This window comes from Oncorhynchus mykiss, chromosome 25, assembly GCF_013265735.2.
Source record: "Oncorhynchus mykiss isolate Arlee chromosome 25, USDA_OmykA_1.1, whole genome shotgun sequence".
Taxonomy (NCBI): domain Eukaryota; kingdom Metazoa; phylum Chordata; class Actinopteri; order Salmoniformes; family Salmonidae; genus Oncorhynchus; species Oncorhynchus mykiss.
This window is the reverse complement of record NC_048589.1, coordinates 12,883,067-12,895,294: the sequence shown is the minus strand read 5'-3', so window position 1 is coordinate 12,895,294 and position 12,228 is coordinate 12,883,067. Positions and strand designations below refer to the sequence as shown.

General features: G+C 44.5%; 1 protein-coding gene across 2 annotated transcripts in view; it reads right to left on the bottom strand.

Annotated features, from left to right (window-relative positions):
- Nucleotides 1-12,228, bottom strand: part of ltk (leukocyte receptor tyrosine kinase) — a 73,099-nt gene that overhangs the window by 3,035 nt on the left and 57,836 nt on the right. The window contains exons 19-29 of one of the 2 annotated variants that reach the window (XM_036962441.1): nt 11,648-11,800; nt 11,255-11,368; nt 8,653-8,839; nt 8,395-8,485; nt 2,928-2,992; nt 1,319-1,448; nt 1,056-1,153; nt 871-963; nt 530-631; nt 249-383; nt 16-106 (exon numbers count right to left, since the gene is read on the bottom strand). In XM_036962441.1, coding sequence (XP_036818336.1) covers nt 16-106; nt 249-383; nt 530-631; nt 871-963; nt 1,056-1,153; nt 1,319-1,448; nt 2,928-2,992; nt 8,395-8,485; nt 8,653-8,839; nt 11,255-11,368; nt 11,648-11,800 — 1,259 coding nt within the window. The remainder of the gene's footprint in view (nt 1-15; nt 107-248; nt 384-529; nt 632-870; nt 964-1,055; nt 1,154-1,318; nt 1,449-2,927; nt 2,993-8,394; nt 8,486-8,652; nt 8,840-11,254; nt 11,369-11,647; nt 11,801-12,228) is intronic. The other variant, XM_036962442.1, reaches the window with a different exon arrangement.

The window sequence follows — 12,228 nt, the reverse complement described above, 5'->3', positions numbered from 1 at the left end:
CCAGTGGGTCAGTACCTGAGTGCAGTAGTTGATCCTCTCCAGAATGGTGGAGAAGTTGGGTCTGTGTTCAGGGCAGTGCTGCCAGCACTGAGTCATGATCCGGTAACTACAGAAGGGAAAGGGAGAAAAAAAAACTCAATATCATGGATTTAAATCTGAAATTGCATATAGGCCTTGCAACAACAGTAAATGCATTATAAATTCCCACCAAGAGTCAACTCGCCATCAGCTCAATCTGATCTACTCACACAGGCCCGGGACAGCTCTTCGGGGGGTCCATCCTCCCCCCACTCGTCACAAACTCCAGAACCTCTTGGTTGGTCTTGCAGGGGTAAGGCATGTAGCCAAGAGAGAAAATCTCCCAGAGCAGTACTCCAAATGACCTGCAGAGGGAGAACAGAGCTCAGTTAAAAAAAGTTGCTAAGAGAAATCAGTTGCTGTCCCATTTACACTGGCCGTATGTACTTATACCACTCATTCAACTTTGGATACATCAACTTTGGATCATGTAGAAGAGTAAACGGGTTACCAGGTGTCAGTTTTGCAGGTGAAGATGCCCTCCATGAAGGCCTCTGGCGGCATCCACTTGACGGGCAGCATGGCACGGCCGCCCTTTCGGTAGTAGCTGGCCCTATGGAGGAGAATGAGTCATGGTTAGCGTCTCAAACTCCTCTAGGTATATAACTCAATGGGAATAGTGAGTCTTCATCACTGCATGGAGCGAGACCAGACTGATCCCACAGATACGTTGAGATTTCAACTAGGAAAAAAACAATGGAGAAATTAAACGGCTCATGTCATGAAGATCAAGAGGCTTGGTAGATGCCGAGCGTGCTATCGGGACAGATAGTACTAGTGGTTTAAGTGTACCTGTATATATCACGTGCCATTCCAAAGTCCCCTATCTTAGCCACTCTGTCTGGCCCAGGGCAGGTCAGCAAACAATTCCTGGCAGCTATGTCTCTGAAACACACAACATTGAATACCTCTTTATGTAATATGAATACCGTATACAAAAAGGTCATGCTTAGGTTGTGGTAGGAGGACATAGTAACCTGTGGATGAAGTGGTTCTCCTCCAAGTAACGGCAGCCGAAGGCGATGTCTCTGGCCACGTGTAACAGCTCCAGCATGGTGAGGGAGGAGCTCTGACTCTGAAAAGACACCATACAAAACCATTACTGCTGGCTTTTACCTACACAGACCTACAGGGCTGTTTAACAGTTGAGAGACACTCCGCTTCTGACCGTTTTGGGTAGGTTCTGTCTAAGGGAGCTAATGATCGTTTTGGTTCTGTTCTGTCTCAGGAAGCTACTGACCGTTTTGGGTCTGTTCTGTCTCAGGAAGCTCTTCATATCTCCTCCAGTCATCAGCTCAAGGAGGATGAAGCGGGGCAGGATCTGCAGACTCACCCCGATGCAGCGCACTATGTTCTGGTGGCTGAACTTACTGTGGACACACAAGGACAGTGGTGGTGAATACACTGCCTCAGGCCAGACACCAGCTGTAATAGCTTCAGGGTACACAGGATCCGGCACCATTCCGTTTTGGACTGTTTCATTCCTGAAACTATTTGGCCGGATCCGGTACCTCTTGGCAAAAAATAAACGTAATATAAAAAAGTAGATTTTCAGCCCTTACCTAATATTCTAAGAGTTGATTGGGGTACAGCCGGCCTGGGTTTATGGTTTGAGCAACATTATGTTTGAGACCAACGTGTGGCTGTGTGAGAAGCACGGCTTCATCGCTCACAGAACTAGAATTAGATTCATTTTCTATGATCCCTCTCCCTGCTCTGATAGACATGAGCCTGCAACTCTCCGCTCTCCAGCGTTGTACTTAATTTATTTCCATATATAATCACAACCGTGCGAAGGGTTCTGGAGGAGCTGGAGCACCCCTGATTAATTCAAATACATTTGAAAAAGTTATAGAATTACTGCTGTCTGTCCAGAAATAAATGAAATAATTTAGAGTAGCCTACTAATTTAGCCACAGAGGATCAATAGCTTCTTTAAAAATGAAAAATAAATAGCCTAGCTGTGGATTGTGTATAGTAGCCCATTAACGAGGCATAGCCTACAAGTCGAGAACGCTCTGCAAATCTGTCAGTTGCAATTTGTCAATTGCATGGAATTTGTTTATTGAAAGGCCACATTTTCCCCCTGACCCTAGGCTACTAAAAATGTTCCCCATGTGTGCAACTTCTGGAAGTGCCTCTACTCTACTGCTCTATGTCACCACGCAAATAAAATGCGATTACATGCAAGCCAGGCTTTATTATACAGGTGATGTGTTTTTTTTCGCATGCGTTCCGGTACCTCAGAGCTCCCCAACTCACACACTATTTTTTTGTTTACGACACCTCCCGATTTACAAATTAAGCACGGATTGTTACAAAAGTGTGTGTGATGTTGTGTGGTGGCGTCTACATTAATGCGTCTGTGTTTACATCTGTATGTCTAGGGTTATTTCATGGCCAGGAAACACTCCGGGTCCCAATTTACCCCAAGCTGCTTATTATGTACTCTGTTGTGCCTGCTTTAGCCCGACAGCATCTGCTCGACAGATATGCTTTTTAATGCTTTCAGCAGAGCTCCATTTGGAGGAGAGACGAGGTTCTTCTGGCAACCAGCTGCTGTCTCCTCGATAGGGATGAATTACCTGACTCACTATGATAAACAGCTGGGGAGCTGGTTAACCAAACAAGCAGCACACAAAACATGGCAGCAGACTAGCCTGCTGAGCGCTAAGTGATGGCATGACAGTGTTTGGGTCTCATCCGCCTGCCTCATGGTACGCTATGTTACAGTATGCATCCTGTGTGTGTGTGTGTGTGTGTGTGTGTGTGTGTGTGTGTGTGTGTGTGTGTGTGTGTGTGTGTTGCAGGAGGAAGTGGATGGGGCTGTGTGTTCCAGCCCAATGCACCTCATAATCAGGGCCTCCATCAGGAAATCCATCTCGTCCTGTTCGGAGCAGATCTCCGGAAGAGTCTGTGGAGCAGAGAGGTAACAATAGGCAGTCAGGCCAATCAGGTCCTATTCAGAGCAGAGCAGTGAGAGACACACCCAATGGCACAAATTTGTTTACGGCCCTGTTAGTGAGCATTTCTCCTTTGCCAAGGTAATCAATCCACCTGACAGGTGTGGCATATTAAGAAGTTGATTAAACAGCATGATCCTTACACAGGTGCACCTTGTGCTGGGGACAATCAAAAGGCCACTCCAAAATGTGCAGTTTTGTCACAACACAATGCCACAGATGTCTCAAGTTTTAAGGGAGCATGCAATTGGCATGCTGACTGCAGGAATGTCCAACAGAGCTGATGTCAGAGAATGTCATGTTCATTTCTCTACCATAAGCTGCCTCCAACGTCGTTTTAGAGAATTTGGCAGTACATCAAACCGGCCTCACAACCGCAGACCATGTGTAATTACACCAGCCCAGGACCTCCACATCTAGCTTCTTCACCTGCGGGACTGTCTGAGGGGGACTGCTGAGGAGTATTTCTGTCTGTAATAAAGCCCTTTTTCTGGAGAAAAACTAATTCTGATTGGCTCAGCCTGGTCCCCGGTGAGTGGGTCTGCCTCCCAAGTGGGTGGGCCTGCCTCCCAGACCCACCCATAGCTGTGCCCCTGCCCAGTCATGTGACATCCATTTTTGAGGGCCTAATGAAGTTATTTAAACTCACTGATTTCCTTCTATGAACTGTATGTTACTCAGTAAAATCGTTGAAAATGTTACATGTTGCGTTTATATTTTTGTTCAGCATACATTGTTTACAGGGCTACTGAGATAAAGGCTAATCTGAAGATGGTGCTGGCTGAGGTTAAAACTGGTGAGTGTAGATGGTATAGGGATATTGTTATCCACATCAGCACAAATTAGGCTGAAACAGTCAGAGGTCATTAAGTGCAACATAACTTCAGCGTGTAATTTAACTAGAAATATATATTGGCATTGAGTAATTGTCTCTGGCCCCCTCCCAGTAAAAGGGGAGTGATGAGCTCTACAGCAGACTCACAAATGAATCACTGGTTGAAAACGTATTTCTGTCCCTCACAAAAGATAGCACAGTCAGCTCAATGTTCTCCATTGAGACTGGGTATGTGCCTCAATCTAGGTCTGGCAAAACTAAACATGGCAGTGTTTGCCTTAGCAATCTCCCTGGAATAAAGACTTCCTCCATTCCTGTGATTATTGAAAGAGAGTGAAAATACCTCATCTCAAAATAGGACTACTTAATGTTAGATCCCTCACTTCCAAGGCAGTCATAGTCAATGAATCATAAACTTGAGGTGTTTGGCTCAAGCCTGATTAATTGACTGTGTAAAATGAAGCCTCTCCTTCTGGTTACTCGAATGACCATATCCATTGCGCATCCCGCAAAAGGCAGAGGTATTGCCAACATTTATGGCAGCAAATTTCAATTTACAGGGGAGAAAAAAATGACTGCGTCTTTGACTTTTGAGGTTCTAGTCATGAAATCTATGCAGACTTCTCAATTAATTTTTATAGCTACTGTTTACAGGCCTCCTGTGCCATATACAGCGTTCCTCACCGAGTTCCCTGAATTCCTATCGGACCTCGTAGTCATAATAGTCCACAGACACTACAAAAGGCTTTCAGAGCCATCGACTCAGTGGGTTTTGTGCAACATGTCTCGGGACCTACGCAATGTCGCAATCATACCCTGGATCTAGTTTTATCCTGTGGAATAGATAGTGTATCGAAATGTTTTTCCTCATAATCTTGAACTATTGGACCACCATTTTATTTGCCCAGACCACAACCAAGGATTAACAAGAGCCACCCTATAGATTCTCTGATAACGCAAAGATTCCTAGATGCCCTTTCAGACTCCACCTAACCAAGGACGTCAGCGTACAAAAATCAGTTAACCACCTAACCTAGGATCTAAACTTAACTTTGTGTAATATCCTAGATCTAGTCATGTCACTGAAAGGGATGAATTCATGAACTTCTTTGACAAAAAGATCATGGGCATTAGAAAGAGAATTGCAGTCTCCTCTTTGAATATGTGTATTTCTCCAAAACCCAGTTGTCCTCAGTCTGCACAGAACTGCCAGGACCTTGGATCAATTTAGAGACTCAGGTTTTTTAATCCTGTATTTCTCGACACATTCCACAGCAATAGTAATGGACTCTAAACCTTCCAGCTGCCTAATATAACCTCTTCCTACTAAACTACTGAAAGAGCTATTTCCTGTACTTAGCCCTCCTATGTTGAATATAATAAATGGCTCCCTGTCCTCCGGATGTGCACCAAACTCACTAAAAGTGGCAGTAATGAAGTAGCTTCAGGCGTTTGGAAATTGCTCCCAAGGATGAACCAGACTTGTGGAGGTCTACGATTATTTTCTGAGGTCTTGGCAGATTTAATTTGATTTTCCCATGACGTCAAGCAAAGAGGCAGTGAGTTTGAAGGTAGGCCTAGAAATACATCCACAGGCACACCTCCCATTGACTCAAATTATGTCAATTAGCCTATCAGAAGCTTCTAAAGCCATGACATCATTTTCTGGAATTTTCCGAGCTGTTTAAAGGCACAGTCAATATAATGTATGGACATTTCTGACCCACTGGAATTGTGATACAGCGAATTATAAGTGAAATAATCTGTCTGTACAAAATTGTTGGAAAAATTACTTTTGTCATGCACAAAGTAGATGTCCTAACCGACTTGCCAGAACTATAGTTTGTTAACAAGAAATTTGTTGAGTGGTTGAAAAACGAGTTTTAATGACTCTGATGTAAACTTCCGACTTCAACTGTACATGTACAGTCATGGCCAAAAGTTTTGAGAATGACACAAATATTAATTTTCACAAAGTCTGCTGCCTCAGTTTGTATGATGGCAATTTGCATATACTCTAGAATGTTATGAAGAGTGATTAATTGGAAGAGAGCAAATAATTGGAAAGTCCCTCTTTGCCATGCAAATGAGCTGAATCCCCCCAAAAACATTTCAGCCCTGCCACAAAAGGACCAGCTGACATCATGTCAGTGATTCTCTTGTTTACACAGGTGTGAGTGTTGACGAGGACAAGGCTGGAGATCACTCTGTCATGCTGATTGAGTTCGAATAACAGACTGGAAGCTTCAAAAAGAGGGTGGTGCTTGGAATCATTGTTCTTCCTCTGTCAACCATGGTTACCTGCAAGGAAACACGTGCCGTCATCATTGCTTGCACAAAAAGGGCTTCACAGGCAAGGATATTTCTGCAAAAAAAAAACACGCAAAAAAGGATATGGCTTTTTTAGTAAGATTGCACCTAAATCAACTATTTATCAGATCATCAAGAACTTAAAGGAGAGCGGTTCAATTGTTGTGAAGAAGGCTTCAAGGCACGCAAGAAAGTCCAGCAAGCGCCAGGACCGTCTCCTAAAGTTGATTCAGCTGCGGGATCGGGGCACCACCAGTACAGAGCTTGCTCAGGAATGCAGCAGGCAGGTGTGAGTGCATCTGCACACACAGTGAGGCAAAGACTTTTGGAGGATGGCCTGGTGTCAAGAAGGGCAGCAAAGAAGACACTTCTCTCCAGGAAAAACATCAGGGACAGACTGATATTCTGCAAAAGGTATAGGGATTGGACTGCTGAGAACTGGGGAAAGTCATTTTCTCTGATGAATCCCCCTTCCGATTGTTTGGGGCATCCGGAAAAAAGCTTGTCCGGAGAAGACAAGGTGAGCGCTACCATCAGTCCTGTGTTATGCCAACAGTAAAGCATGCTGAGACCATTCATGTGTGGGGTTGCTTCTCAGCCAAGGAAGTGGGCTCACTCACAATTTTGCCTAAGAACACAGCCATGAATTAAGAATGGTACCAACACATCCTCTGAGAGCAACTTCTCCCAACCATCCAGGAACAGTTTGGTGACGAACAATGCCTTCTCCAGCATAATGGAGCACCTTGCCATAAGGCAAAAGCAATAAGTGGCTCGGGGAACAAAACATCGATATTTTGGGTCAAGAAACTCCCCAGACCTTAATCCCATTGAGAACTTGTGGTCAATCCTCACGAGGTGGGTGGACAAACAAAAATCCACAAATTCTGACAAACTCCAAGCATGGATTATGCAAGAATGGGCTGCCATCAGTCAGGATGTGGCCCAGAAGTTAATTGACAGCTTGCCAGGGCAGAATGCAGAGGTCTTGAAAAAGAAGCGTCAACACTGCAAATATTGACTCTTTGCATCAACTTCATGTAATTGTCAATAAAAGCCTTTGACACGTATGAAATGCTTGTAATTATACTTCAGTATTCCATAGTAATATCTGACAAAAATATCTAAAAACACTGAAGCAGACAACTTTGTAGAAATTAATATTTGTGTCATTCTCAAAACTTTTGGCCACAACTGTACTCTTATAATCTCCACCGGCACAGCCAGAAGAGGACTGGCCACCCCTCAGAGCCTGGATCCTTTCTAGGTTTTTTCCTAGGTTCCGGCCTTTCTAGGGAGTTTTTCCTAGCCACTGTGCTTCTACCTCTGCATTGCTTGCTGTTTGGGGTTTTAGGCTGGGTTTCTGTACAGCACTTTGTGACATCGGCTGATGTAAAAAGGGCTTCATAATACATTTTATTGATTGAGTTTCACACCATGTTTTCTCAGAAAATCAATGAATTCATTAATATATGTAGCTGAATTAATTAATTCATTAATGTCAACGTCTATGGTATGTGTGATGCAATTATGTTACATTTCCCCTAATTGGAGAGGGCTGGATTGTGGTAATAGCTGGATCAGAATAAGTGTAACGTTATCAAATACATCTAACATATGGTTTCCATGGCTTCCATGTGTTTGATGCCATTGCATTTGCTCCGTTCCAGCCATTATTATGAGCCTTCCTCCCCTTCAGCAGCCTCCACTGATTTTAACCCTACTCTTAAATGATCACGTAATCGCGCATTGTTTGACTTGCATCATGCATTTTTCCAAGCAGAAGCAATACATACAGACATGTTGTGTCACAGCGAAACAGAGAGACTAATAGAATGACATTTAGATCAGTGTTGAAGTCTATTTAAAGGTCACAAGCACAATCTCCTTCGTTCGATTGCAGGTCTGCACGTCATTGTTGCTTACAACACAGAGGCAAAAAGGGGACCTTGTTATTGTCGACATCCAGACAGTTCTCAATGCAACAGACCAGCAGTACATATAATGAAGAAAATGTCAAGGAAAACTACCATAGAGGAATATATTTTTGGTCAAAAGGTTACCAATATTAACCATCTTCTCTCTACTCCTGTTTTTAAGACATTCAGTCATATGCACTGCCAAAAGCAATTACTTCATTTCAACTGCTATGTGCTAATGTGCTTCAAGTCATGGACGAGTAACGGAGACGGAGGAAGAGGAACTGACCTTTATGGCCACTTGCATGGCTGTGTTCTCGCCATTCATCCCTAGAACCTGGCCCTCATACACCTCCCCAAATGCTCCATGGCCCAACGCCCTGCAAACACACACAAGCCAGACAGATGACAAAGAGCTTAATTCCAGAGTCCAGTCAAAACCTGCAGTGACTTGAACATAGCACACTACTACAAATAAATTACCATGTAATGCACTTAATAGCTTATAGAGCTCTGCTGTGTCAGCCTCTCTGTGTGTGTGGACTACCTGAGGAGGGTGATGTTCTTGCGTGGTACTTCCTTCAGCTCGCTCAGTGAAGCAGCCTTGCCAGCAAAGCAGTAGTTTGGGTTGTAGTCTGTCATGATGGTGGATGACCGGATCTTACTCAGCTTGTACTCTGGACTCTGGAGACGCAGCCTGACCGCATGCAGCTGGTTCTTCTTACGGTAGTATACTGTAGGGTAGAGAGACCAGGAAGATGGGGTTGGTCACTGTGATACAGCCCTCGGCTTCAAACTGTTTCTATACTGTAACTATCAGAGACAACATCCCACTAGCGCTGCATTAGACACACTACCCTGATGTCTGTCTGTCCTCTAACCTCTGGCCTCTGGCCCTGGTCCAATCAGTGACTAGCTAACAGTCTGTGAGTTGAGGACCGAGGACTCACCCTCCGTGGAGGCGGCCCGCGGCCTCGATGCAGGTTGGTAGTCTGCCTGGAGGGCTGGGTGGGGGCCCTGGGGGGCGATGCGTGGAGGTGAGAGGTGCCCTCTGCTGTGATGTCGAGCTGCAGGTGCAGACAGACGCGACACTCGGGGGAGGAGTGGGGGGCCCGTGGACAGACTACCAACCTACATGGGGGAGAGCTCAGGTGAAGAGACACTGTTAAGTGTCTGAGGTCTGTCTCCACCCTGGAAGGGCCCTCTCCATGGGCCACTGTGGGGCTGCATAAACCATCTGGCCCAGGGCTAAGGATTTTGTGTTGGGTTGAGTGTGTATGTGTTGTATGTTGTGTGTTACACATGTTGTGTGTTTAGGATATAGGGAAACTATTTACTGACACTGTACAGTATGTTTTCTGAATTGATAGCTCTAACATCACTTCCTCTGAGGCTCATGGGAACGTTCTGTGGTCATACCCAAAGGGACTTCACTTCACGGTGAAACTTTGTGTTAATTACGGGTTTTATTTATTTAGCATTGGGAGGGGGGGAAAGTACAGTTACACTTCAGTCATGGCACAGTGTGTTACAGTTCGTGCACAAGTCAAACTCTAAATATCTGTACTAACATAGAGGGATGGTTTGTTGCCTTCACGGACAACAGTAATCACATAGTTAATCGTTCATATCCCGACACTCTATTGTTATTGGTAGTATTAACTCCTCCGCGGTTGAGAGATGTCCACTATATGAGAGAGGTATAGGGGATTAGAGAAGATCATTTCACAGCAAAGCAGTAATGCTTGGATCCTGACAGGGCATATGCATAGTGATGAGTCACCACCATAGTGCTTTTAAAGCTTAAAAGTTGACATTCTGCCATGGTAAGACACTCCATGGTAAGACACTCCATGGTTAGACACTCCTTTAAAATCAGCACTGCCTGGAAAATAAGTCTTCCACGTACAGAGCTGACCTCCGCTCTTACCGCAGCACACGTACAGAGCTGACCTCCGCTCTTACCGCAGCACACGTACAGAGCTGACCTCCGCTCTTACCGCAGCACACGTACAGAGCTGACCTCCGCTCTTACCGCAGCACACGTACAGAGCTGACCTCCGCTCTTACCGCAGCACACGGGCGTCAGAAAGGGGGCAGTGCAAACAGAAACATCAGATAATCCCTCACTGTCCTACATTTCTAGCCCCCCCCAAAAAATAATAAGACAATTGGTTAAAAAAAAACATGGTTTGCATGCATTAAGTACACACATAACACGGTAGCAGCATTCAATATGATATTGATCATTGCCTATTGGCAAGACAAAGTTAGACACTAATATTAGGAGAATCGATTATTATTCTCTCTTTCAATCCTCAAAGCAGAATAATCAAAGGTACAATTTAAAGGTTCATATCAGTCCTTTTCCTAATTCCCTAATCATTCCTTTTAGCAGGGTAATTGTGCAATCATTAGCATTAAGCGGTGAAGCCATGTATCACCTTGAATGTGATTATAAAACAAGTATACAGTAGAGGGTAAGAATTGTTACTGGAGATATGTCCAATGCGCCCTTTGAAGCATGAATACAGTATATGTTATTGCACACAATTAGGACCATCAATCCCAATGTGCTACACAACCAACTGAATACTTCGCTAACCTCTTCACTCCAACATAAATGTCTTCGATTGTGTGGTCTGAAATAGTGCAAGAGTGAACGGTGGTTAGTCTCACTGTAATCCCTTAAACCCCTCCAAAAATGATGTGTATCACAGTTCAAATATGTCTAGTCTCCACCAGGCTTGAAATCTGAAATAAAGATAATGCCCAAACCCATTATTGTCACTGTGGAAAATGATAAGCCTAAATTCCTAAAAGGCCACCTTGTGTACTCTTTCTGTCAAGCCTCTGAGTTATTTCATATTCAAGCTCTGCCTTTCTCTACAATTAAGTATCTTGCTGGTTTTTGACTGCTGTGTTGAATCGTGGACTTCTGCCATTCACTCTCATCCAATGTCACATTTCCCTCAAATAGAACACATTAAACCACAGCTTGGTTTAAAATGCTAAGCGTCCTGCTTTTTCAGGAGGCTTTCATTCTGAAAGTTAAATACAGTATCGTCGGCATGGAGAGAAGCTCACAGCTCACAGGCGGTGAAAGGTGGAGGGCACAGAGTCCACACAGAACTGGAAGAGTTTCTTACTGATGGTGAGGCTGGCGCAGGTCAGGACGATGCCCGTCACCACGATAGATGCCACCACGGCCAGGATGAGGGACAGGGACAGCTGGCCTTTTGGGGTGAGGCCCTGAGGGGCTGCTGGGGGGGGGGGGGGGGGGGGGGGTCAGAGGTCAGGGTTAGCAGTGGAAGATGGAGAACCACTAAGATTATAAGAATGTTTCAAAGACAATGGGAATACTAGTGAGGTTGTTAACAACCTTCCATTCCATTCCTCCGTGTATTTTATTTGATGAGTGTGCCATTTAATAAGAAACAGATTGGCAGAAATTCTCAAGGACTCATTTTTAAAATTTTGCATTCATGATCCCAAAACACATCCAGTAAATTAGGGTATTTCCATGACTGTACAGAAGTTACCTGTGCAGGTGACATTGTCACTGGCCAGCACCTCCTCATTGTGACAGAGGCAGAGGATGAGTCGAGTGTCCTCGTCTCGTTTGCAGCTCTGGGTCTGGCAGTGACTGCAATTGAGCTGCACCTTGATCTCACATTCTCCATGGCTCTCCATGGCTGAGTGGAGAGGATGACAGAGGACATTACATCACCACACGAGTCTCACAAGAACAATGCTGTAGCACAAGCACCGGTCAACCTAGCCATATGTATGACTAAAAAGAGAAGACGTTTGGCAATCTGAGTTCTTTGTATCTCTTCTTCATAACATTGTCAAACACTGGAGTTAAATTCTTAGCTATGGTCAACTAAACCTAATCATGTTTTCACTGTAATGTCGATACTGCATGACCATGGATCAATTGATCTGTTTTAGTTAGTGTTTTTGTCACGTCTTTCACTACAAAGAGGACTGCTTTGTATTCCGGGCAGCATTGGCAGCACATGCTTTGGCCACAAATGACATTGTCATGCCGTAAAGAATTGATTGGCTGCCTGTTTTTCAGCGGCTAAAGAGAAGACAGCATGGCGCCAGGATCAACAAG